Below are 26,877 nucleotides of genomic sequence, written 5' to 3'. Positions count from 1 at the left end.
ATGACGGTTCTTGTGATTATAGCAGCCATTAAAAACCATTTATAAAATTAACTCAAGGTAATGAAATAAATATTTACAATACAGTAATAAGATTTAAACGTATATATTTCTTGTACAATGTATATATATATAACAATTTTATTATGTCTTGATGGCTTTTATAACATTTCAATTTATTTTAAAATGCAACGTTCCTTAATTTGATATCTAGAATATAGATTAGATTTGTTAAAGCATTTTTCATACAGCTCTCAGCGGTCGAGGCTCGTATGATATGAACAATTATATTTTTCTTTATAATAATTATAAATATATATAATCGCTATGAATTATTGAAAGGTAATTAAATATCGACCTTGATAAATTAAATAAGGATATTGTTGATTACATTTATTATGCATAATTATTTATCGTACAAAGAACAAGTATAATGGTTATAATTAACGTTAAACAATACGTTCTTAACAATAATTTATGTTTGTCGAGTCGTTATTTTAGATTAAAATGTGTTTATAAATAAACTATTATTTCATAATGTAAATGAACATGTCTATTACATGTACATATTTGTTATATACAAATGATTTTTTTAATACTCACAAACGACAATGTCATTCTCCTAATACCTGAAGATTTCTTCTATTTTATTCTGTGTGTAATTTTTATCTGTGCACTATACCATTGATACCATTCTTCTAGTGTTCAATATCCCACCGTCTAAACTTGTTAGAACTTTTCTTAACTTCCGACTTTGTTATAACGGAGACATAAAACTATTTTAATTGTTACATTAATCGTATATCAAATTACATGTACATTAAAAGATATTATAATATTAAAAAACATTAAAGCATAATACAATTTTATCACGCGTTACTTCACACTCAACGTTCACTGTATAATATTCTAACACATTTATTACGCGCAAAAAGTTGTATTGTTCATTAAAAGTTGCTTTCGATGCCGGTTTGAACGGAACCATAGACTAGAGATACTGCGGCGAAAAAAGAAAACGGACACTATCGACAAAGCCTGCACACATATATATATATATATATTTTTTTTTTATTTTTTCCTATTTATTTATCAACGAACGGCACACATACAGCCGCGCGCCAAGTTGCACAGCGCAGAATGAAAGCGCGTCATCAGTTTAAAAAATCAACCCCTTCGGTGGTGGCTGGAAAAAAAGCGGCCCCTGTCCCCGCGGGGTGGCGGGCGGGCCCTCCGAAATCCTTGCCAAAGCGATCGCCATCGGCCTTGTCACTTGTCGAATAAGCATAATAATTAGAGATTTCGATTAGTGTTTTTAATTACATCAAATTAGACGTCGCCTTGTACTGTCCTTTGAATTATTTTTGTTTTTTATTTTATTTATCTCATTTATATGTGCGTGTAACGAAGTCGCTGTTTTTAGTTGTAATTTTTATGTATAAAAACTTGTAGTTTAATCTGAGTTGACTTAATACCTAATGTGGCTCAAGAGTTGACTAGGTTTTATATTATCTTTAACCTATTGAAAAATCAATATTTAAATTGTTGTTTGGATTATTAGATTAATAGAAATGCAATACATTTTAACTTATTTAATATCCTTAGCCTTTCTTATGTTTCAAGTTTTATATCTACTACTATTATAATAAAGTGTTGTAGTTTTATAAAAAAATTGATAAGTTAGTTTACCTCTAGTTGTTCATTTAAATATCACTTAAGTGGCGTGTTTAAGTGAGCGGTATTTAAGTCTTTCAAACTAAAATATGCAGAGTGTTGAAAGGGAAAACTGCTGGTTTGAAAAATAAAAAAGTATATCTCGAAATCGGATTTATTCGCTTATTTTAAAGGATTACCATATAACTCTTAAACAATTAAATTATCATTTAATAAAAACTTTTATGTTTCTTTAAACGGGCCTCGTGTATGCTTTGTCTCTGTTTTGTTCGTATACAAGCAAAGTAAAGTGAGCCTCGTAACATTACTTTTTTAGAAAAGGGAAAAGCATTCCAATGAAGTTTAAATAGAGTGCAACAGATACTTAAATGAGTGTTCACCGTGCGATACAAAATTTATGTACAAAGAGAATTTCGGGTCGAGCTAACCAAAACGGACAAATGGAGCGGGGGAAAAATTATCACCAGCAAATAACATTCGAAATAATCAGCGGTACACGAAAAAATCAGTAATTATTCAGATGAAGTTGGACGAACGAAGGGGGTGTGGGGGCAAAGGCCGGCCAAAATAAAAACGGTGTTGCGTAGGGGCGACACCCCGCTCTCCCCTCGCCTCTACAAATGTTATCTAACTGCGTTTGACTCGCGCGCGGCGCCGCTTCGCTCGGAATTAGCGCGTCCGATCCGACGAATTTTCAATTTGTACTCCATTTTTTCTCGGATAGTTGGTCCTAATGGAAAAGTCTAGGCGATCACGGATTCCGTCTAAGCGGCTCGCTAGCGCCGCCAGCCGTCGTCAATCGCGGACACTATTACACGTCATCATTTGGTCCACAAAGTGGGTATTATTGGGCGAGCACACACGCATACTTGTCCGCGCGGGTGTGTGTGTAGATTTTTACTCATTAATTTTAAAACGCTCCGGATTTTTTTCAGGGCGGGTGCTAGGGGGTACGTGGGGGGTTAAAATTGGCGATGGCCGCCGGGCGGGGTGTCACCGGCGGGGGTTATTAAATAGATTGGTCCGCGGCCGAACGGAGCCGCCGATCTGCACTTGTACTCGCGTCATTAACGGGTTGAGAACCGATTTTAAATCGTGAAATAACAGCCTGTTACAGGAAAAGTTGAGCGGGGCTTATCGGACTCTCGCAGTCGTTTTCTACGAGCTTAATTGCATTAAAATGTCTAGGTGTATTTTTGTAGGGCGTCTCCTTAGTTCGTTATCAGAGTTAATCGCTGCGACTCGTCATCCCTTAAGATGACCGTCTTGCGGGCTCCAGGGCTCGCGAACTCGCGGGCTTGTGGGGCGCGCGTTCACCGTGTAATGATTGCCGGGCGCCAGAGTGCGATCGAATACACACACGCAAAAAGCGGTTTTTTTTTTGTGGCTGTTCGGGAGGGTGAGCGAGAGGGTGTTGGGGAGAGGAATTGTGAAAAATACTCGAAAAAAAGGCGAAATTGTAGCAGATATATAATTAAAGTCCGACGTACAGTAACACAGTAGAGTAGAGTACTGCGATGTATTATGCAGAGGCGCGCTCGGGTGTCGCGGCGACTGGTAACGTGTACGGGCCCACGGGTCGGGCGAGAAAAATTAATTGAACACACATATATTCATACGAATGAGGGGGTTAATACAGGCTTGTTTCGTAGCCGACCAAATTGATTAAGTTTCTTTAGCCCGCCCGTTCATTGGCTACCGAAACTAGGATGTTAATGATGCTCTCAGCGACTGATTGAGGTTTTTAGTGGCTCAACGATCCATCGCTCTCAAGTGTCCGATGCAATAAAAATTTCCTATAATTAGAGGAAGAGCAAAATTACAAGAGGGTAAAGTTGAATTTAAAAAATATATATTTTTTTGATGTTATCGGTTTGTTTTCGTGTGTTTTCATTTTGAACTATAAATCAGAATAATGTAATCTTTCGCAATGAAGCCTAATTGTATTGTTGTATTAATATTATTTATTAATTTAATAAAATGTCGAGTTAATTTAACGTTAACAAATAAATACACACAAAAATATACTTGGATGGAAAATATCCAATGAACAATTGGTACAGTTCTTTCCAATAAAATTATCAATAAAAGCACTTAAACAGCAAACAGAACAATTCTTTGTAAGGTATTGATGGGGGGCCCCGAATCGACAGATGTTAGAGGGGGCCTGCGATTAATTTGACATTAAATTCAATAATAAACCTCCCATTTATTGCGTAATTTCCTTCCAATTACGTTTCATTTATCGTTTTGTAACGAGATTAGTTGATGAGTATATCTTGTTTCTTGTGTCTATGTTAGTCTTATATACCTCCGCACTTTTAATACCACGCATAGATATTATTTATGTGTGGGTGAAGGAAGTTTTGACGAAAAAATCGAAATTAGGAGCGAAGTGGGATGTGATGATAAGTATATCATAATATATGAACTCTTTGGTAGTTCCCAACAAATGTTTTTATTCTGTCGTGTGCGCGGTATTCAAACTCACAATCAACCAATGAGACCCCCACAGCGCGTGAGCACTCCACTGTTCAATCTAACGTTTAAACGTTCGAGTACTGAATTCATTTTTTCTATAATTCCATTGTTAAATTCTATTTAGGGCGTGTAATTATTGATAATTACTCTCATTGAATCAATTGATTTTACAGTGGTGCTTATTTTTTAAACTCATTGTTTTACAAACTTGAACCATGGAATCAGATGAGAATTGACAGTAATTAAATTACGAACAACATTATAGTAAAAGCGTTCTAAGCATAAAGCAAAGGCTGTAGTTGAAGTTATTGAATTGGCGAAATAAATGTATTTAAATATTTTTATTTAAAACGCCCCATCTCCTTCCATCCTTCATCCTAGTTTTGTAACAGGCATCGGCGTAAAATAAAAACATTTTCGTTGCGAATCGTTTAATCCCACTACCCTTACTGGCAAACCCTTTCAGCTTTCGCCTGTACCAAAGCGCTTATATTTTAGTGGAAAATTTAAGAAAAATATCAGTTTTTACTTTCAAGTGATACTGATTTTTATGATTCAATTTTAGGTTCTTCTTTATATTTTATTTTCTATAACGGAGTCAACACATGATTTTCAAATTATTATTACAAGTACTAGTTAGTTTCGAGTTGTATATATTTGTTGTCGTAAATTTCATAATTTTCATATGATTAAGTGATGCAACGCGTTAATAATGTTGTTCCTGTCTAGAACATAATTCATAAAGCTTTTCCTTAAAATAAATTGGGAGTACGAATAAAAGCAAGCCGATGACCACACCCCTCGTTCAATCGACGTACCTCGGGAGAGCCAGTAGTTTTTCAAATATGCAATTTACTGATTTACAAAAAAAGAAAACCGTCCGTGGGACGGGTCGCCCGGCTGGACCATGGAAAATAGCGTAAAAAGAAAGAAAAAAAAACATGAAAATATAGTAGGCTCGTAGGTATAGTAAGTATCGAATGCCGCCCTAATTCGTTGCGTTACTGCATTTCAAAAGTATTACGCGTCTTTGTGTACGACATGAAAGGCTCTTTTAACTTATAAATTAATATTATTTATGATTTAAATGCATTTATATGTTTTCTATTTGAAATTAATATGAGCGTCGCATTTTTATTATTAGAGGCTTATTTTTATAATCATAAGCAAAACCACTACTTGTCAAACTAGTGAATACTTGAACCGATTGCTTAGACATTTAATGTTGTAAATAGATTCATCGAACATAGATGAGAATTCACACGTTAATTGTCGCAGAACAAAAAAAAACATTTTGTAACTATATGATAATAAGTATAGTACAGAATGTAAAGTTTAAACGATTTTCGTCTGTATCACAATAAATTTATGACGCATATTGGAGTGCCAGTGTAAAACTCACATTTTGTGACTTATGAAAACGAAATAGGAAAACCATTATAATTATAATACATTATAGGGCATCATTAAAAGCACATAGAAAGAAATGTAAGCAACAATTAAAGCTACGGTTCGCAATTAAAATAATGGCTGTCACACCTATAAGACAATTAGGTGGTAGAAAATAGTAGAAATAAATTTTATGTTTTGGTAGCCGTCCATACATTAATTAGGGCTAATCAAAAAAAAAACTAAATGTATTGTAATGGCAACGTATAAAAATGTTACCATTTTCTACCATTATGGTAGTTTTTTACGCGGTCTCTTGGTGAAATGATAATGAAAGCTAATTACGTATTCCTGGTTCAAAATCGGACCCGGGGGTGATTTTTAGTCATTAAGTTTGTTTGTGAAGTTTCATAGTAGCGATTACGGCTTACGTATTTTTTAATGAGTGTTTTCTTTTGTTTGGTAAATTATTGTGGTTAAATATTTGTACTGGATACGTTATGGAATATACAAACAAACGTATCACAGGAATGTTTAATTATAAGTGAATATTAAAAATGCTACGAACGAGCTAGAAATTTGATTGGTTGTCTACATACATAGCGTTTGAATTTGTATTGAATGCGAATACATTGAAATTTCAATTGTAATACAATTCATTCTGTACAGTTGTTATTATTTAATAAAAAAACATCCTTATTAGAAATTTAATTATTCTATGACAAGCTAATTATATTGAAACAATTAAAATATTCGTTTTGTAAACTTGTGATTGTGATCCGTTTCGACAAACATAATCGCGTCCGCAAAAAATCAGAGTGTAACTTGAAAAGATCACAAATTTGTATCATAACTGTTGTATGAAAATATTTTCAGGTGAAAAATTTTTATACTTTGAACGTTTTAGCGTACTTCATAACAATAACACGTATAGGAAACTGGAAATCCATGTGATAAATAATCGCGGGAATACACATTATGGAGGATAAAGCTCGCTGTCAAGTGACGAATGAAAATTCAATGGGTTTTTAGTGCACGGAATGATCTCTATGAAGGTTATTTGAAAATTTCTATGACTGTTATTGTTTACAGAGAAACGTACAGAGTACGTGGTTTGGTTTTAAATATATACAATATCAAGGAAACTTGCTAAGTTGGTGTCATATATAGTTGTAATATATTATTACATGAACATCAAAATACAGTAAAATATTGAATGTAAAATATATAAGAAGTAATTCGATTTATTTATATAAATAACTTTATCAGCATTACAAAACCTATAAAACACTAACAGTCAAAGCGAGTGGGGTAAGTACTAAGTTATTTCATTACACACTAAGTTGCAGTGTCGTAATAGTGTCTGAGTAGAGGGCCGGACTGAGCCATTAAGGAGGGGAAATTAGTGCATTATTGACTGATTTCCCTTTTCAACTAGCTGATAGACGGCAGTTTGCGTCGGCTTTTCGATTTAAAATACGCTCAGAATATTTACAGAATTAGCGTTCACTTTTTGCCTTTTAAATTATTTAGCTTAAGTTCCTTATTTACTTTATAATATTATTTCTTATGTTTTAAATGATGTTATGACGATAAATGTTTTTGATCGATCTAGTTTGACATCATTCGGTTATTCGTAAATCTAAACTATTGAAGAGTTAATTTTTCCTTCGCATTTATATTCTGAAATATATATGGGAACATACCGCTTATGTTTACTTTTGTTCATATATATTTACGTACACCATTCGTTTCGATATCAAACAATAGTGTGTTGTAGATCGGTCCAAGTCGTGGGGCCCAATTAGTTTTACAGCTCGCTTCATTACCAACCAGTGTTAATTATTATTGTGAACACTTCTCACTTCACGACCTAATTAGAACAGTTTTCAGTGTAGTGTATGGATTTTTGTAGTACCTCTTTATTGGATCAAGTAATTAATTAATTTCCCTCATGTTACATATTTTTTAAATTATTTTATATTTAAAAAAAAATATATGTTTCATATTATGCTACGTTTGAAAAAGTATTCTCGATGGAGTGTTGTTACAATTGATAAATTAAATGCAGTGTTAAAAGTTTTTCTTATAAAATGTACGGTCTCTTTAAGTTCAGTAACTCTTTTACAAGCGATACCATAAATTCACCCAGTAATTGGTGCGATTAGAAAATTTTAATCATTTTATAGATTTCTTTTGTAATTTTATCGGGTTCTTTATAGCTGGTCGGATCGTTTTCTATTTAATAGTTTGTTAAAATTGATTGTTGCCATGTTCCTTGGCTGATTTCACCAATTACGAATTCTCCAACGTTTATTAAACACGTTACCTTAACATACGGATCATAATCAACAATTATATGAAACAAATTATTAAAAATTAGATGCCCACAATGGTTTCCTTAATTGTCGAATTATCTATGGATTAAATTATTATTTTTTTTATTATACCTACCGTCTGCATATTTTAATTTTATATATTTAATTGTACTACGTTAGATTTTTAATAGCCGTTGGCTCGGTGTGCTGATTTAATAATAGCGTATATTCAGTGTGTTATGATATACGTATCTTATGCAAAATATTATATTGTTATTGATTTTTGCAAACCAATATAATTTTTAAAGTATTTCATAACTTTTAAACTATATTCAAACAATGAAACGGCACCTAAGGTTAAGGTCAATTTATTATATTAATTTATTATACACATTTAAATTACATATAACCATTCCAATGAGAAGAACAAACCTAATTCTATACTCACCGTATCTTTTATCTTTTGAGATATCAATTTCTGTTAGATGTAATTAAAATCGGAAATGTATTCTTTCGTGTATAATCTCGTTATCAGTGTCAGGTGATATCCACACTAATCAAAGCTGCTGATATCAATCACGTATTACGTACTGCCACCATAATGATCTCAAAATAATGTAATGACGCTGGCATTTCAATGTCCAGCGTAATTTGACACCAATATCAATCGAATATAACCCTTCTCGCCGTTATATAAGGTTGATACATCACAGTCTGGTCGATGGCGAGTAATGTATGAGATCACGTCTGGCACTTGATTTATTCCTTTTAACCGTCTTGACCCACATTCGCGTATTGCCTTTAATTGTTAATAAGCATAATTAAAATGCGTGTAAAACATACGCACTGTATCGTTTGAACAATATATTCGAACTAATATTTTTGTACTGTCCCATTGCAAGATATTTCTTCTTACATTATCTTCTTTAACACTAAGATGTTCTAACATTCTGTCAAATTAATAATTAATAAAGTTCTCTTGTTGTCGTTTTTGTATGTGTCTTATGTTTAATCAATTTGAATGTAAACATGTAATATTATTCACAAATTACAATACAACATTGAACCGAATGTATTCATGAGGCTATTATTAAATAATAAACAGAAAAATCAAAGTAATTTATACACGACCTCTTATAAAGGAAGGAATTAACAATAACCTATTATAATGTTATAATTATTGTTATAAAATAATATTTTTGGTGATCCTTGAGATTGAAATCGATTTACTTTCATTTATTTTTTCATGGCTCGATATTATCAGCGTCGTATAAGTGACATTTCATAAGTAAATTTTAATGAAGTAAGCTTGATAATTCGGTAAGGTAATAAATATAATTTTTCGATATATCTTAACTGAGCATTTATTTATATTGTCTAAACCACAAAGCTCAGAGTGTTATAGCGTTCAGTTGACTGTAGTACAATCTTTATTCTATCATTAAACGTAATCGATCGGTAATTATTGTTTGTCTAATGTGAGAACTTATAATTAAATTTGAAATTAAAGTCGTTGTTATAACAAAAAGTTACTTAAATAACAGAATGACTAGGCTTTTCGATAATTAATTGTTACATTTGATGTCTATCTGAAATTAAAAATTGAAATATAGTCAACAAGAACTACTATGGCATTAATATTATAAATAATGCATTAAGATATATTTAAATGAACGTTTGGCTTTTAAATAAACGAATAATAGTATTAGGCTTGACAATTACACTTGGTAATTTGATAATTTTAGAACAGGTCTTAGTAGGGTAGCACTTTTACTTCATTCGTGACTTCATTCTATATTTATTATTCAGTTTGATATGTAAGGACACAAAATGGCGTCCACAATGTGCAATTAACACGTCTAATGTATATATATATATATATATATATATATATATATATATATATAGGATAAAATTTAATATAGGATAATAAACAAAATATGTCTCATAATTTTATAATTATTATTATTATAAATAATGTGTTATTAATGTTAATTTCTATTACCTGTGAATTGAGGTAAATATATTTTTTTTATTGTTTGCAGTCAGTCGTTTCATAGCGTTAGCTGAGTCTAGACCATAGATGTCGGCGTATTTAAATACGTCAACTCTAGCCATAGCCGAGTCTAGATTCTGAATAAGTTATAAAGCAACAAGGAGCCGGGCGTGTATTATCATCTAATTACAGTTTGATTATGATCGCGTCCCGATACTGAATATTTGAGTTTTACATTGTTCAGGAATGTACCGACCGTCCCCACCAACACACATACAACTATCAATATATAATATGAGTTGATAAGAACACTGCACGCTGCACGGACAAATTTATACCCTAAACTATACTAAGCCTAAATAAATTTTGCTCCATGTTTTACTTGAGAGCCTTTTTCATATAATTTGGTAACCAAAAATATATACAATATTATTATAGACGACCTCTAAAAGTTATAGAGGTTGTAATGAATCGAAATGACTCATAGTTATATATCTTTTAACATGGCTATAAAACCGTTTCAACCAAGGACGCCCTGTACACAGACACACACACGCACACAACAATACATTCACATTACCGCAAGCCTAATTATACATCATTATTACTAATTGTACAATACACCGACTAAGAAGTATTCGCGTCTATTAATGACAAAAGCAATTAGGGTGCACGCACACACTGACACGAATAATGTTTGTGTTAGATTTCCTCGAAGAGACGGACTGGGGTTATAAAATGTTTGAACATAAATTAGTGCTTAGTTTTTTTGAAAACTTTTATTTGTTGTTGTTTTTTTTTAATAATAATTATTGTGCAAATGACTAAATTAATCATCCTTACTGTTATAGACTAGTTGTTGTAAAATTTATCTAAATATATACATAACAGTTAGGTACTTGGTATTAATGTAAAGTAATTTTATTGTTAGTTGCGATTATATTACAATAAATATTATAACAAAAGTTGAACGTATCTACAACTAATACGGGGTCGATAAGGTTAATATTTATAAAATTTATAATACATTCATGTTTCTAGAATATTCATTAATATTATTGTTTCGAATGAAATAAGTTCATTACGGCTAACGTTTTTCTAGAAGGGTTCGGTATATCATTAGAAGCAGTCATTATGTCTCCTCACAATCACGCCATTATAAGCTTTATTACCTACAGCTAAAAACTTAAGTGGCATAACCAATGTTGACATTATTAATAGATATTAGGCCGCGCGGTTGAATAAGGGCGCCTGATGACATACGATTGTATCAAATATTGTCACGATTCCGTTATTTCAAATAGGTTAACATACAACACTAATCAAATACTTTTTATATATTTAATTAATTAAAATTATTCAATTATTTATACATACATACAAATAATTTTTTTGTTTCATCTTTAAAACACTTATTTTTAAAGGCGATTATAAAGTTTCCAAGACTACAATGTAAATTAGTCTAATAAATATTTTGCTATATAGTTGTATCGTATCTATAATGTCATTCTGACACTTTAGTCTCGGTACAGTCGCACACGTCACAGTAGCCGAGTATATGAAGAGCCTTTTATAAAGCATTAGTGTGTAGTCATGAGGCCTCATTAGCAGAACGCTTAATGGCCCTAAGCATGCGGGTGATCGCCTCAGCCCGTAGTACCCTACCATTGTTACATTTGTAGTTGTACTTACATGATTATTGCGAGTACTGTATTGTTTGTCTTAGAGAAAAACATTCTTTGACGAGCACTGGGGCCGTGTCTATTGCTCTATAAATCGCGACTATATGACATATCGTAATGGAAATTAATAGCGAGTTGACTTGGACTTTATGACGCACAAAAAATGACAATATCACTAGTATGCTTATACAAGAAAGAGCACAGTGTATCCTCCACCTCGTGATTAAAATTCTGTATGGCGGATAAACATTTTTTTAACCAAAATTTATTTTAATAACTTCCGAAGCCAGAAGTCGAAAGTCCAGGCCGATCCTGATAAATGTTCATGGTTGCATTATCTTCAGTACCTATGTACTAGACCACTAGAGTGCTAATTTTGTTGTGATTCAAAAAGGGTAATTGTACATATAATTTGTTAGTTTGAAGGACGAATGCGTATTAAGTTCCTTCCCCCTTCCCTCTTCACCCCTACCCTCTACCCCTTCAGTACAGCCAGGCAGCCAGTTAGTGTGTCTAACTGGACGCAAGAGCACGCTCTTTGATCTAACCTAGTTAAACGTCGTCAATTATAATCTAATACTTGACAGTAGATAATTAAGTATTGGTAACGAGATACACAAACAGAATATTAAAAACTGCTTTATACAGTGTCTTGTATGTAAGAATATATAATTTTATAGCGTTTGAAATTAATTTATGATGACGTACTTTAGAAATAACGAATATTCAAATGTATTTCATGATCCCGCTGATATATTCAAGACGAGGGCGAAGTTTGCAAAAAGTTACGTGATTTTAGTCAGAAATTGTATTTCTCGAAATATTTTAAATTTATTGTTTTTGATATAACATTATAAGAGAGTAAATTTTTTTTCAAATTTACATCTTAAAAGTCACAAATCTATAAGTTTATTGTTATTCTGACTGAATCGTATTCCAATTAAGGGATAAGTTGGATATTTAAACCGACTTCTGTATGACTGAAACAATTATTAATTATCTCTTAGTTAATCAAGTTCCACTTTGTTATAATTAATAATTTAATACTAAACTATTTATACCTCTGTATTGTAAATAGAAATGTACTGAATTCTTAGTAACCAAAGGTCATGTATATAATTTTATATAAAACACTATCCGATCGTGCTAAACAGCTCTATTGCTTATGCTGTGTTTTAATATAATTGTAATATTCCTAGTAATTCCAATCGAAGACTAATATTTCTCCTACTTAAAATTGCTTCGACATTTTCATTTGCATTATTTAAAATGGTCATTAAAACAGCGTTAGAAATACATTAAAAGCTTGTATATAAATTTATAAATAAAGTTGTTTTTGAAAGGCTTATTAGTCGTGGAAATATTTTAATTTCCTTAATTATATTTTTAATAATTGTACATTTCTTTTAGTCAAACGAATGTAATTCATATAAATTTGTTTATATGAACTTAGAATTGAAAAATAAATGTTCGTATGATCGCATTTCGATTATTTTATAGTTTTTATTAAAAAAATATTACAGTAAGAATAGAATTTAAAAAATGATGTAGTAAATTTTGGTATACTGACTTTAATTTAGTACAAGAAGAAAGGAAGGGAAATAACGTCGATTAACAATAGTGAAGACAAGCTGAGTCACTAAAAATTGACATTTTTTTTTATATTTTGAGTGGCTTTCTCCCCTATCAGTTACGCGACCTACAACATTATAGCACCAATTTAGTTTTTGAAAGAGCCTTGTGATTTAAATTTCCCTCCATGAATACGAAGGGCTTGAAATTTTGTGTTGAATTTGTTTTAATTTTATAAAAATTTGTTAACCTCTTCGAAAATAAATTGATGTAACTTTGTTTTCTTTATTACTTATAATATAATAGACAGACTGATTAAAAAATCTATACCAATTCACAATGTACCTAACGGATATTCACAACTTAACGGATATCAGACTGTCCACTGAGCAGTAGTGCACGTACTCGTAAGTTTGATGAAGATATAATCTTTAACTGAAGGTGATTTAGCAAAATCTAAATATTTTTTTAAATATTTTACGTAATATATTTATAAACCAAGTCCTCATGAAGGCTGAAGAACACGTTTACATTAATAACACCCACACAATCACAGTTAAAAAGCCTAATCAACGGGCACGGATTTTTTCGGTTCGCAATCAGGCGAACGAATTTCCACAGCCACGGGCGGCAATTGGAAAAATATAATTACCAACATAATCCTCGGCAAATTGGATTAAAAATGAAAAAAAAAAAAAAGTAGAAAGTGTTTTAGGGTGCGTCATTATTTTTTGCCGAGGGATCGCGGGCTAATTACGACAGATGGATCTCTACAGTATGTAATACGCTAATTAATCGATCGGCGTGATCTCGAGTGAGTTTTTTTTAATGCTATCTGGTGTAGGAATGTTTTGAACATGTTTGCATACATACATTATTTGTATTTGAGTACACTTGCTAGTGTTAAATTAATACGCGCTGTGGAACTTTATATCAATTGTCTCCCAAATGAGCTTTTCATTTCATTGTGACATGTTCAATTTTTATATTTTATGTTATAAAAGCTCCTCGAAACTTAAATTTCCTGAAACGCTTTTTGGTACAGATTTGTGACTAGCATCTTTAATGGATAATTATTTTAGTGTCCCGCCATTGTCATAAGTGTTTACACCTAGTTTCATAAAAAAATCTTATAAATATATCATACGTTCGCAAATTTACACAAAATCGTTAAGTTCGTATATGTGATAAGGAAGCTTTTTCCTCGTGTTAAATTTAAAATCATTATAAAGTGTACAGAGTAATGTTAAATCCGTGATATGTCTGGTAGCCTGAACTAAAAGCTATGTCCAAATGTGATAGTCAAGCTATTGAGTGGAAGACATCTATTACGAGGGGACGGTATGGACCCACTTAATTTCGCCCTTCTACCCTTCATTATAACGCACACAGACACTATCGATCCAATTTTACGTTTATACAAATGATTAGTGTATTTAATTTGAAAATGCTAAGTAGTTGGTCCGTGTGTGTGCGTGTGGGGTGTAACCCTTTCATTTAATATCGCCTCGAAAATTGATCGCGATCGTAATTTTACGATTATATTTTCTGTTTGTTGCGGGAATTACCGGTTTGTTGTAAAACATTTTGCTTACTCTGATTTTATTTGAATTTAACTGGCTTTGACTTTTTTGTCAATCATTTTCCAACCAAAACCTCTATCTTTCAGATTTCTGTCAGACGACATTAACAACTGAACTATTGCATATGTATTTTCGATTTATTAGGTTAAAACAAAAAAAAAAAACTCAATGTTTAAGCTTCCGTAAGTAACACACAGTACAGTCATACATCAATTCACAAACATAGTACAAACAATTTTAATCTAAAACCTATACATATTTAACAGTAACATAAATTTATAAGTGAAGCTTCGTACTGACACAAAACGAACAACTTCACTGCCGCTATCATGAATAGCTGAAAAGAATTCGAAGCGTCGAAAATAAAACAAGAATAATTTACTTAAGTGACTTGAACATCAGTTAAAAACAGTTTTGTTTAAACTACTATTAACGTTTTTAACTCGTACATTTGGATTTATTAAATTTAATATAAAGATTAGCTAGAGACGTTATGAATTAAACAGGACCCACGCTTTTTCACGTAATATTTAGGATGGAGGTCAATCTTTAATATCAAAAGAATTTTAAAGAGGGGTGGGAAAGCCTTCTTAAAGTAACAATTAATTTGTGTGTAAAACTCTGAGAGCACATTAGCAGTTCGCAGCAACACTTACACAGGAGTAATGACTCGTCTGTCCATATAATCATAGAGCAACCATTACTTCGTCTGAGAGGGTGTCTTAGATTTTATTATCTTGGAGGACAATTTAATAATCAATCCGTATGACTTTCAGTGTTTATTTATTTATATAAAAGCAATGAAAAGAATAACACAGATCCTGTATACTTACGTACAGGTATTATTGTGTAGACTATTATTGTTGGCGACACTAAAAGTATTGTAAGTTATATTAAGAAATCATAAATTTAATAAAACAGTGTTGTCTTACAAAGTTGTGAGTGCTAAGAAACATATTCAATGATCGGGACAGGTCATCAACACGGTCACTCTACATTGGGGGTGGATCTCTACGACATTAATTTCGTGAAATGAACCTAATTTACATTTAAATAAGGACTCGCCTTAGCCAGGATAAGTTGTGAAACTAGCGGCCGGGGGCTCTCTGTACCCAAAGTAACTCCGTATTTCATTACTATAATTCAATTCGAACGATATAATTTATTATCCTATGTATATATTTCATTGAGACAAAGTAATTAATGTATGGATAATATTGAACCATTGTTCGTGTGTTGTTTTGATAAATTACATAATATTTTTGTATAATTGTGTTTGAGTTAATGTTGTGTGAAGCCATGATGTTACTTTAAAAAATATAACGGCATAAACTTGAGTTTTCGGATCAAATGTAATTAGAACTACGAAAAGCGAGAATTTAATTATCGACTCAATCAAAGTACTAAACTCGTTTAAAAAAACCGTTTAAGTCATTTAATTTTGATGCAAAGAGCTTCTTAATATAAATAAGCGAATCAACAAGAATCACTTCTAACTTCTCGGGAACTTTTAACAACGTCCGATCCAATCGTACCGCGGAAGGTCATCAATAACAAAATTAAAAAATTCCCCAATTTGAATTTTAATTGCGAACGATTATAATCAGGAGCGCGGAGCGCGGGTGCCTTCACAAAACTTTTTTTAAAACATCTCTTAAATAATTCATCCTCAAACTTGCTGCAACTAGCCCAGACCGGATCGAACCGGTTCAAGGCGGTGAGGGAGTAACTTTAATCCTTATAAATTTCCTTTTTACACAAAGCAATATAAGTAATTAGCATAATTTCGTTGAGTAAATGAAATATGGTAATAAGGGGGACATAACCCCTTCTTGGGCGGCTGATGGGGGAGGGTGGAAAGGACCCTTTAGTCGCATCCTCATTGATACTCGTCACCGCTCGATGTAGTGATCATTACAATTAAATTATCCGCCGTTCAATGACAGCCATTTTGTTCTGATTTTCTTAAAGTCTTACATTAGAATATTTTTTCAGATACATCATTTTCAATATATTTCCAGCAAAAGCAATGGGACAGATCTTATTAAATAAATATAATTTCATTGGAATATTAAGATTTCATATTACATATGTGTTGTAAATTTGCTAAAATTGAACATGAACATATGCGTATGTAATATATATATTGAATAATTTCTATTGTGGAAAATAACATAAAAAAATACAGAATTTTCTATAACCACTCGCCAATACCAAACTGTAGGTAGTTAGAAATATTCGAAAAAAAGCTTACTCAATAGAAGTCCAATTAAAATCTAAGTGCTAATAAATTCCGAAAGGAATCGAACCAACGAATGCTCCACTTCGTGAAATGCCTCCGTGATAAAAGGTCTTCGAAAACACAATACCGAGTTTCTACCCCTCGTCATGTTCGAGCGGGATAAACATATCTAAGACGGGATAGGTGCGAGCGGGACGGACACCAATTGGATTTAATTAATTATAATTAAGTTTTAAGTTGACGCGCCGGTTACGAGTAAGCGTAGACTTTCGTTTAGAATGCGCTTGTGTGTGTTATAGTTTGCGTGTGTTTTGATATCGATTCGGTGCTATGGTCATAGATAATGAGTTGGGTTGGGCGTATTGTAATGATTGTGAGGTCGATGTTCCTCTAGCATGAGAAAACTGTTGTCTTAGCGCGGAATAATACACGTCTTTGATTAATTTTTATTGCTGTACACTTTGTACATCTCACTGAGGATAAGTTCCAATGCATTTTATGTAAGTATTAACGTTGTTTGCAAGGAACACGTCTAGACTGTCTTCTGTAAAGTTATTGCGACATTTAGTATTAGGTGTTTAATGTGACGAAGCATTCATATTGTATATATTGTACCCGGTTTTTGTCTTTAAAATGCCTCTCCGTATTCAATATTAATGACAATATGAATTTTTGGAGGATATAACATGTTGTTGGCAGTCAATATGACGTTATGTAAAGAAAATGAAACCCCTTTCGAGTTTTTTTAGTTGATCCTATATTTTCATAATATTGTTGGAATAGATAGAGTATAGATATACTCGGAGTGGAAAAATATGCCACGTTAATTATAATCAATAAGATTTTCTCGTCCAATTACTATAAATATATTAATTATAAGAGCTAAATTTTTATACAATATTTTTGTTGGAAAATGAACCGATATTTAAATTTGGACATTAATGATACGTGTAATAAAGTCTAATTTAAAATAAAACGCGCAGAAACTTCATTGATTTCGGATTGTTTATTAACTCTTTCAGTAAGAAATAAACATCTTCCGCTAATACTCCTTCACATAGCTTCAATATCATTAGAATGTTTTAAATACGATTTTATTATTTAAAATATTAAAAGTTTTATATTCTCCTGTTGTAATTTTCGATTCTAATATTTTTCGATTAACAACAATCGGCATAAATTGACTCTAGTATTATTGAAAAGAAAAGTAAAATGTTTCTAGTTATTATTTAAATTCAACACATTATATAATAAATGTCGGATTTTATTGGCAGAACAAGGACATCAATTTTCTATTATGAACCCTAGCTTGCATACCTACACCTTAATGAATGGTTACATAATAAATGCAAACAAAACACACATATATATATATATATATGAATTTTAATAACAACAGTTCATTTCGAGCCCTTGTTTTGGAAACATTATTTACATAATTAATTTATATTACTGACTTATATTCCTCATTATTATAAAAAATATTAAACTGAAAGTTTTAACAACTAAATAGTCAATAGTGCACTAGCTGTCCATTAACATCGCTTCATATGCAAAACTGTAGGAAATAGCATCTAAACGTGAAGTGAAAACAAACTTTATTCACAGGAACTTACTGAAATTGAGAACAAAATCACATTATAACGAGACAGAAGTTAGATAAATAATATATGTATTCTGAACTTAAAAAATATAGAATCACAATCATTTTGTAATCATATAAATTACTTTCGCTTTTAAAATAATTCATCTAAAGTATGTTAAATAGTTATATTGTAGACGTAACCACTAAGTAAACCTCATAAGAGTATATAGATTAGGGACTTCTGATACTTACTTTCCTTTGCATTTACATCTTTAGGGATGAATGTTTTTTGTCGTTCGACTTTTTTTTGTTCTATACCAAAGCCTTTAAAATCCATATATAAAGGCAGTAAAAATTAAATTTATGTTCAATATTGTATTCAATGTATCTGATTTCATTGGAGTACCACAGAAATTTGTTACCGTATACGTATACGTAAGGACGGACGTCCATGCAGTAAGCCGATTTGATTATACGAACGAGTATTTGGAGCACTACGTAATATCAACATAGACTTGATAATTAAAACAAAAATATAAGACCTCTATAACAACTAAGATAGATGTATACAGAAGCATCTTGTTTTATACGAGGCCTATACGAGATGTTGATAAAAATATATAATTTTACGCATTATAAACAAACGAACAAACAAAGGCATAAATATTTTCTCCTTCATAATAATATTATATATTAATACTCTTAAAAAAATATAATAATACTTCGTTATTAGCAGTCAATTTAATCAAAAATGTAACTGTTTTGTGATTTGACATGTTTGTTAAATGTATTAACAAAATATGCCGTGTCCGTAGAAACAGGGCTCGTACCAGACGACAAAGATCGGCATACGTGGGGTAGAATTAGGAGCGGCTATAACAACCCGGGGGGTTATCGATTTTAGATGAGAAACTGGACTAGAGACATGCGAGGCTTATAACAATTGAGATTACCTTTACCAGTACGTTTGTTTTGATTTAACATTCTATGAATTAACAATTTCATATATTATATTTAAATGCAATTAACATCACAGTTGAAAGTCATTCGTAAAGTTAAATACGTCTTGGATTCGAGCATCGTTATGATGTGAAAAGGGAAGCTATTAATAGAGTGTACAAATAGTGAGGTACGCTTCAACTGTGACCTTTGACTAAATTATAGAGACAAGATAAAAGAAATAAAAATAGGCCTGCCAAGTGACTATCCAGGATTGTAAAGGATCCCTAATAATGGGATTAGGGACCGGATGTAACGTATACTGAATACTGAATAAGATTTCATATATGTCAACCTTCTTCAGATATTATGTACAATAAATTTTTACATCAATATAATCCGATGCTTTATTATTACTATGAAAAGATTTATAAAGAGTAAAGTTAACTTAACGAGCTCATTAACCTGAAAACATTAAACCCTGTTTAACTGTTAAACATAACGGCCGGTTAGCACCACCATCAGACGGTGCCACTCTCTGTGTTAACACATATTTGTTCGCGCCCCGACGTTTTTGACATTCCAACAAACGCTTCAACTTTTCTTGGGGGTTGTTGAATGAGCAATAGATAGGGTCTGGCTCAGGGTTATCGAGGTACAAGTTTTCTTTTATTGTATAACATTATTATTAAATAAAAGTTTATGATTACTTAGTTTTAAGCTTGAATAATAATTAATATCTATAAAGTTAAAGAGAAAAACTTTATTTACATTGAGTTTGTATTTCATAATAATTACTCTTTAAATGTCAGTAGACCGGTTGCTTAAAAGTTATGAACGCTTTGAACAGCGATAACTATGCGAGCGGCTAATTAATTTATTATTTAATTTCAATATGCCTTTTATATATTAATATAAATGACCTTGACTTAATCAAACATTTAATAGCTCAAATAATTATTGACTCGCCTACACAAACTATTAGAATATCAGAAATATAATTTGTTTAGAATGTTCGCTTGATATTACGTTAAAAATTCTATTTATCAAAAACAAACCACATGTAAAGAAGGTTAAAGAGAAGCGAATGCACACGCTCAACTAATTTGCACATATTAAAAACACTTAGCGAGTGCCAACCCTAGCGGAGGCAATGAAAAGTCGGTTAAGCTAATGTTATCGAGAAATAAAAATGTATAATAAAATACAAACACGCCGCGTGAGGAAACAATTTGCCGCAGGAGACTGGAAGATTTTGTACCACCGACGATATTAGTGACGAGCTAAAAGCGACCATAATACCATCTAATACGCTGTAAACTTGTACACTGAGGTCGCATAGAAAATTCCTTAAATTTTCTCAATGGTCGCCGTACGGTTATGAGCTTTACTCTTTGGGATTAAGGTTTCATTTTGAAAGATGGAATGCACCGACAATTCAGGAAGAAAAGAGAGTTTTCCGGCTCGTCGGGGCGTCGTGACATTTGTGTTAAGCGGGGCCGAGGGAGAGCGCCATTCATAAAGGACGCTCACAAAGCAAGCTACTTGTTACAAACTTGTTGGAAATAAATATAAGGCTAAGTCTGTGTTGTGTCTGTCACTGTTGACGTGTGGATTTATTTGACTTTGAAATACTAACGTTTCATCTAGAATCATATGAACGAAAAGTTTTGTCATTCATTAAATTAAATCAGAAATTAAACTTATTATGTAAACAATAATGTTTTAATACAGATGAAATTAAAGGCAGAATGTTTAAAACACGAATGCATTTTTCTCAAAGATCTAAACGGATACATTTAGGTCGGCACCTGTTGCGCGGGACACGTGACTTTTTTGCTCCAAGGACGCGCGCCTCCTTCGCTCATTCATGGGAGGCCAGCCCCCGCTCCTTGGGGGGGTTAGACATTTTTTGCTCCCCAACGTGAGCCCCGAGGGCTTTCACCTACGTTTTCGAGGTCACGGCGGGATATTTGGATGTTTTGTTGGTCGTTTGTGCGCGCCTCAACTTTGTTTAGGGATTTGCGGACGTTCCTTCACTAGGCCATGTTACGGACCATTGACTCACATTCAGATGTTTCATTTCTATTTATTTTGTTTCACACGCCTTTTCACACTTCATTTGTGTTTGTTTTAATTTAATTTACAACTACAAGGCAATCTAACGCGGCATTTGTTAATTTGAATAAAAACCGTTGTTTTATAAAAAGTACATAAAGTTATAAAGGAAATTTGCCACAGTAATAAATCAATTAAGTATTATGATAGAAGTGGATCGTAAAAGTTTATGGTGTGAAAAATATTTCCCCAACATTTTTTCAATTAGCCATAGTTACGTGTACGAAAAATTGAGTAAAAATGAAATCTCTTAAATGTAACTGAAGATTTCACGTTACTCGTTGGTCTCTATATAACGATACTGACCTGTAGGTATGTCTAAGAACAATAAAAGAAATTAAAGTATATTATCAACTATTATTAGAATTAACCGGATTCTAATTAAACCCCGTCCTGATAGTGCACCGTGGAGCTGTAGACTGCGTAATTTACATTAATCCAATAATTGCATGGAGGTTTCCTAGTTAGAAATTCAAATGAGATGATGTACTGGAAGGGGGGGAGGTGCGGTGAGGGCGAGAGGCTCCCGGGGGGAGGGGAGGTCGGTCTTTAGGGAAGAGGCGAGGAAACGACGCAGATAACCTGCGATTATCTGATCTACACACGCCATTATTGCAGTTTTTCAACCGCAATCGACTTACATTTCTTCTCGGTGGTATGTTAAGTACGGTGTAATCATTTACAGTATATACTGACTTTTTCTAATGTATTTATAAAGACTTAATGATGTTTATTAGGTGGATTGTTGTTTTCCTTCTTCTTATAACAAAAAAAATTGGCAATTGATGAGTTTTGGCTATGCCTTTATTATAAATGATAACGAAGAAATTATATAAAGATGTCTAATTAAATTTGATTATCGTTTACTAATTTACTTTCTATTTATTTATTTATATTTATATATAATGATAATAATAATAATAATATTGTGTCTATAACAGAGGGACTTGATTAATTAAATTGTTATGGTAATGAGTGTGAGGGATTTTTGGTCGATACTAGCTAGAATAGCTCCGTTATTGTTTGACCGACGTCAAAGATGGCGGATTAAACTACTATCGGCTTTGTTCCGCTATTCAAACGTTGTAATCATACTGCTGTACGGACATTATTATTATATTAATGAGTATCTTATCGCGCGGTTAACTTTCATGAATTCTGAATATATCCATTGTTATAGCTAAGCACATAGATGTAAACGTAAAGACATAATGTATTGAATTTAAAACAGCGCGAGGCTTGTACATTCAGTCGCAACATATTATACGAGTCTCAATATTTATCAGATAGTGACCGATGCATGCTATGTTATAATAAAATGTATACTCGTATGTTAAATGTACCAATGATTGGACGTCTAACCTAACCGAAGCAAGTAGCGGGGTGGCATGAGGCGGCGTCGACGCCTTAGTAATTTCCGAAATCGCTTGTCGACAATCAGAATAGTGCTGCGCTCGCTACGAATCGAATTCGAATAATTAGATCTCGATCTGTATCTAATTGGGATGATTGTAATTTCTTCCAATTGATACAAATCAGCCAGTCAGCTTAGAAACGATGTTTATAATAAATTAGAAAAACGCACGCTTATCTATTGTCCCACATACAGAGGATTATGTTCAAGACTTTGCTAATTTTAAAAGCGCATATTAAATAGTTGTATGAAATGCAAACGATAGCCGAGATAAGATTTAGTTAGATATATTTGAACTTATATCAATGTATAAGAAAACGTTTGCTTGCACCATAGATGTTGATTATTGTGTATGTTGTTCGTCATAAGCCAGTCCAACGTCTACACGGGGCCAATCAGAAATATAATTAGATTGAGGCCGGCGCCTAATTGTGATAGTCTCAAGTTGCGAACCCCTGCTTATAGACGGAGTTGGGCGCATTGACAAAATCAATAGTTGACCTAACCTATAACCTTAAGGGTTATCTGCACTACTTTAGACCACAAAGCGTCAAAATTGCTTTCGTAACGTTCAATAATGAACTTTAAAATAATATAAAAGATTGGACTATTAGTATTGATTATCGGGATTCTGTTCGTGGACGGAGTTCATACAAACTCCATCGAGGGCAATAGGTTCTAATAAACGTCTTCCTATTAAAAGTGATGGCGTCCCCGAAGCCATAACTGTTCTTTCTCCAGCTAATCGTCCCATCCATCGCCCCATGGATCCAAGATCTGCGGACAGTCCGTCATAATTCCAAACTTCAAAAGTAATACCATCAAGTCGGTGTTAACTTAATTTGAGTCACTTTAACAAGTCCAATTAAAGGAATTTGTGTTTCTCTTATCTTCAATATAACATTGAGCATAATTTCAAATTATATTTCAAACTTTCCGATAATGAAGGGTGGGCGGAGAGGGTTGAGGGGGAGCGGCACTTCGCTTATTTCATTAGTTACATAAATTCTCCTATTGAGGATGGCTGGCAGAAAGGGGACGGTTTACCCTTATTACGAGAGTCTCCTTATCAATACAATTATTAATATAATAATATTATTATTGTAATAATTTCTGAGCGGAGTGGAAAGAGCTAGCTTAACTTTGCAAGCAATAAAGGGTGGCGAGAGATAATGGAATGGAAAACAGTTTGAAGTTTTATTGGAAAATTGGTACTTACTAATTGGTAGAATTATCGATTTGTTAGCGACTAAGAACGGAGCAAATAATTAATATTTGAAATAAATTACTGTAATTATATTAATTTCATGACAATACAAATTCGAGAGATGTTCAAAAATAAGTCGTCATCTCGAGTTGTATAAGCGACTGAAATGAACAGTCAAACGGAACAACTGTTTTAATTTAATTATAATTTTGAGTTCCGTTCAAAACACACTTTTATAATAAGTATTTCATATTACAAAATTTAACGACTTATTTAACAAGTTCGGTGAGCATTGTGTTTTCATTAATTCGTTATATTTTATCTGTGCTGTATATGTAAGCCACGTTATATGATATCAAGTCGATCTAATGAAACCTCATATAGAAATTGAAACTAGGTTGAAGGTAATCCGGTCCCGAGAGACCCATAAGTATAGCCATAACTCCTAAGGGCCACGTCTCATTATAACACTAATACAAGACTCATCCCGAAGTTACGGTGAATACATTAAAGGGTTCAATCCTTACTGATGAGACATCGGTAGGGGCCGGGGGGCGCCCAGGGGGTCGTGCGGGCACTGGCCCGGCTGGGGGGAATAAGGCAGGCGTTATAGGAGATAGCGTTCATTTACATTGTCCAATAACTCCAAGTAGTGTCCGAGCGAATATTAGTTTATGGCGTGCGTACATAACCGATGCGCCGAAATTTACCTGGCTTTTAGTGTAATAATTTTTTGTTTAGAATTTTCAATACGAATCTTGGGTTGTTCGGGTATAATTCAGTTCTGGCGTGCATGTAGGCTTTTTGATATAATAAGGGCAGTGTTCTGACGGAAATATACGACGTTTGTATCAGAAACTGGCATGTGGAGGACGTGCTTGGGTTCTCTGCCAGGGTTGGAAAATTTATTGTATTCTGACCTGGCTTACGTATAATTTTCATTATAACGTAGCCAACTTTGGACAACCATGGAAGGGGTGAAATTATGTTTATAGAAAATTAATTATGAAATGTAATGTATGCATTATGACGCTTATATTATAAACAGACAATTATGTTAATATATAAAAGTCAGAAATAATAATCAATGTGATGTTGTTAAATTAATCAAGAAGTCTCATGGTTTTATCCTAAGATAACTGATTTTAGGACAAGCATCGAGCAAATCCTCGAAACAAATTTGCCATCTTGCCAAAGTGGACGCAGCCCTGGCCAGCCCACATAAATACCCAGAATCAAGATGCATATATAAACTAAGACACGCAAGCCTAGTGTCTACTCACAGTCGTACAAAGGCCAGGCTTTATTCTCATTCGGTTCGAGATGCACTATCCTAATTATTGAGAGGCTAGGAGCAAGACTCGGGAACCTATTGTTTGGGAAACGTAATATTATTACTCAGAATACTTGGTTTATTCTAGAGCATAAAGCTTTGGTTCGAGGAATGGGGTTGTGTTAATATATCAAGATTTTATCGAAATAAGGGTCAGTAGTGTATATAAATTGTACTATATTCTAATGTATTCGTTTTGTAATTTTTATTGATGAATCTTTTTAAATATTAAGCTTCCTGGAAATGTTGATACTATGAAAGTTAATTTTAACGTCTGTGTGGCTAAATAGCGGAAATTAAAGGAACGAGTAGTATATGACTGTATAAATTAGAGACTAATATTTTTTAAACTAAAAAATCTAGAAATAAAATTGATGCTGCCGGTCGTTTAGAATTAAATATATTTTATCAGCATGTAAAGAATTAAACTTAAAATTAAATTGTTCTTATTTTACCTTAACAAAATGACATGATATATTTTTCATCCGTTGCTTTTTTATATATAAAAAAAATACATTTATCTCTATATATTTTAACATTATAGCTGCTTCTGATGAAATGTCGCATAATGTAGATATCTAAGATGATATTAAAATGACTCCGGATAAAAGAATATGTCATAATTTAGAACGTCTATCATAATTCTATCCTAGGACGTCGTCTAAGCATAAATTCATACGTGGCCGCACGCACGCATCGTACCGTCAAATAAACTGGCAGTTTAATCAAAGCCATTAGACAAGTGAGCCAAACACCGTCAACCACTATATGCTGACCCGTGAAAGTTAGCCCGGCTTAAAGTAACGAGGGAAATGTAGAGAGGTCTAATAGAAGCTGGTGGGTGGCCGTAGCTGATGCCTTTAACGCCCTGCTGGCTGTTGACCAACGCCAGGAGGCGGGAGGCCATGCGTTCTTAATAAAGATGGCGGAAACAACATGGCCGTTTTGGCGGGAGAAATTTTGGAGGAATTATGAGAAAACGTGTAGCTTAGCTTCTAGATTTTGAGATTGTGGTGTAGTTAACATAGTACGTGTTCGTTAGTAACGTTACATACAGTCAACAATGAAATACGCTACAGAGGTTAGGGAACAATACATTTATTATTAGAACTAACTTACTACGTTGGACGATTGTTTGCATTTACATCACACTCACTATGAAGCTCTGGCGCTCTTTTCACAGTTTTAACATATTTCATCATGCATCTCAGGATTCCGATGTTTTGCATCGTTTAGGCATAACACAGACATTACTAAGCCATAATGAGAGACCACAGCGTGTATAACTTACCCCGGCTTCCCCTTAAATTATTCAGGAGAGAGTAATCTTATTACATTTACATATTAATC

General features: G+C 32.9%; 1 protein-coding gene across 10 annotated transcripts in view; it reads right to left on the bottom strand.

The window, feature by feature from the left end:
• The window catches only part of LOC116770473 (POU domain, class 6, transcription factor 2), an 88,290-nt gene that overhangs the window by 26,148 nt on the left and 35,265 nt on the right, over nt 1–26,877 (bottom strand). The window contains exon 1 of one of the 10 annotated variants that reach the window (XM_032661962.2): nt 601–1,030. The exons of the other annotated variants lie outside the window; for them this stretch is intronic. Coding sequence (XP_032517853.1) covers nt 601–615 — 15 coding nt within the window. The 5' untranslated portion in view covers nt 616–1,030. Of the gene's footprint in view, nt 1–600; nt 1,031–26,877 lie in introns of those variants that run through there. 10 annotated transcript variants of the gene reach the window in all.

The sequence above is a fragment of the Danaus plexippus genome, assembly GCF_018135715.1.
Source record: "Danaus plexippus chromosome 13 unlocalized genomic scaffold, MEX_DaPlex mxdp_15, whole genome shotgun sequence".
Classification (NCBI taxonomy): domain Eukaryota; kingdom Metazoa; phylum Arthropoda; class Insecta; order Lepidoptera; family Nymphalidae; genus Danaus; species Danaus plexippus.
Note: the sequence above shows the minus strand (reverse complement) of the source record. Positions and strands in the feature narration are given on the sequence as shown.